Consider the following 1,481-nt stretch of genomic DNA (forward strand, 5'->3'; position numbering starts at 1 on the left):
TCTCCTTGCTTCCCTGGTGGGAGGGACTAGTCGCAGGGAAACGACGCAAGTGAGGGACGCAAGGAATCCATTTAACCAACCTGAGATGCAGCCTCTCACTCCTGCACACACCTGTTTTTAAGCATGTTTTAAGCATGTTTTAAGCATGTTTTCAGTGTGTTTTAAGCATGTTTTAAGCATGTTTTAAGCATGTTTTAAGTGTGTTTTAAGCATGTTTTAAGCATGTAAGTGTGTTTTAAGCATGTTTTAAGCATGTTTTAAGCGTGTTTTCAGTGTGTTTTCAGTGTGTTTTAAGTGTGTTTTACTGTAAGTGTGTTTTAAGTGTGTTTTAAGTGTGTTCCTCTCACCTGGCACTTGATGCCGGCCTGGCTGCAGCCGCAGTGTTTCGGGTCGCAGTACAGCCGGCAGTCGCAGCCGCACTCCTCCCTGGAGAGGCGGATGTTCCTCAGCTCGGCCTTCTCTCGGGCGTCGATGCGAGCGACGCCGGACGCCCTCAGCAGGGCGCGGCGCCGCTTGGTGGGCAGCGGCTGCAGGAAGAAGCAGTCGTCCACCTCCACGCCGTCCACGTCCAGGTCCTCGTCCGACACGTCCTCCAGCGTCAGGAGGTCGGCCTGAGCGCACTGCACCGTGCCGTTCCTCGTCAGCTGCAGGACACGGGAAGGGAAGGGGGGAGGAGCCAAGTAGAGTTTAAGTGACTGTTGTTTTGTAAATATTGATTGTCGTGTTTTTATTCTTGTCCTAATGTGTGCAGATGCAGATGTCAGCTGCAGACGACAGGAAGTGAAGGAGTGAGGAGATATTTAAAGCTGGAGAGCAGGAGGATTATCCTGAGGACTGAGGCGTCAGAAACAGCTTCTACTGAACAGCCATGTCACTTCATTTGAGATGATTTAGAGGAAGAGGAGGAGGAGGAAGAGGAGGAGGAGAGGAAGAGGAGGAGGAAGAGGAAAGAGTTTGAATAGCACCATTTTTCGGCATTTTATCTAAAAATTGATTATTCAATGTGTTTTAAGTGTGTTTTAATAGTTTTCTGAGTGTTCTCTGAGTGTTTTCTGAGTGTTTTCTGTGTTCTAGGCGCCCCCCCACACACCTTCATCTTGCGCTGCTGCAGCTTCTCGAGGCGGAGGTGCTGCTGCAGGGTGAGGCGGTGTTTGCTCTCTCTCTCTCTGGAGAACTCCCCCAGGGTGAAGCTCCTGATGGAGGAGTGGTGCCTGGCCATGCCCAGAGAGCTGCCCCCCTGGCTGGGGACGCTGGTGAAGCCCTGCCGCCGCGGGAAGTAATACACCGTCACCGCGTCGAACCTCACCCGCTTCCCCCCCGCCGAGACGCGCTGCGGACGGAGGATGGAGGCCGCTGAGAGGGAGAGAGAGGGGAGAGAGGAGAGAGAGAGGGGAGAAAGAGGAGAGAGAGAGGGGGGAGAGAGGAGATAGAGGGGAGGAGAGGGGGGGGAGAGAGGGAGGAGAGAGAGATTTAAGTGTGTT

General features: G+C 53.1%; 1 protein-coding gene across 1 annotated transcript; it reads right to left on the bottom strand.

Moving 5' to 3' along the window:
* Window positions 1-347: 347 nt before the first annotated feature.
* On the bottom strand, window positions 348-1,353 carry LOC104948508 (cysteine/serine-rich nuclear protein 2-like; the record flags this gene model as incomplete). Its single annotated transcript, XM_010774712.1, has 2 exons — window positions 348-644; window positions 1,091-1,353. Coding segments are annotated over 2 exons (560 nt in total), but the record flags the coding sequence as incomplete, so codon positions are not given.
* Between the last annotated feature and the right edge of the window lie 128 nt (window positions 1,354-1,481).

The sequence above is a fragment of the Notothenia coriiceps genome, unplaced genomic scaffold, assembly GCF_000735185.1.
Source record: "Notothenia coriiceps isolate Sejong01 unplaced genomic scaffold, NC01 NC01_scaffold00014454, whole genome shotgun sequence".
NCBI classification, from domain to species: domain Eukaryota; kingdom Metazoa; phylum Chordata; class Actinopteri; order Perciformes; family Nototheniidae; genus Notothenia; species Notothenia coriiceps.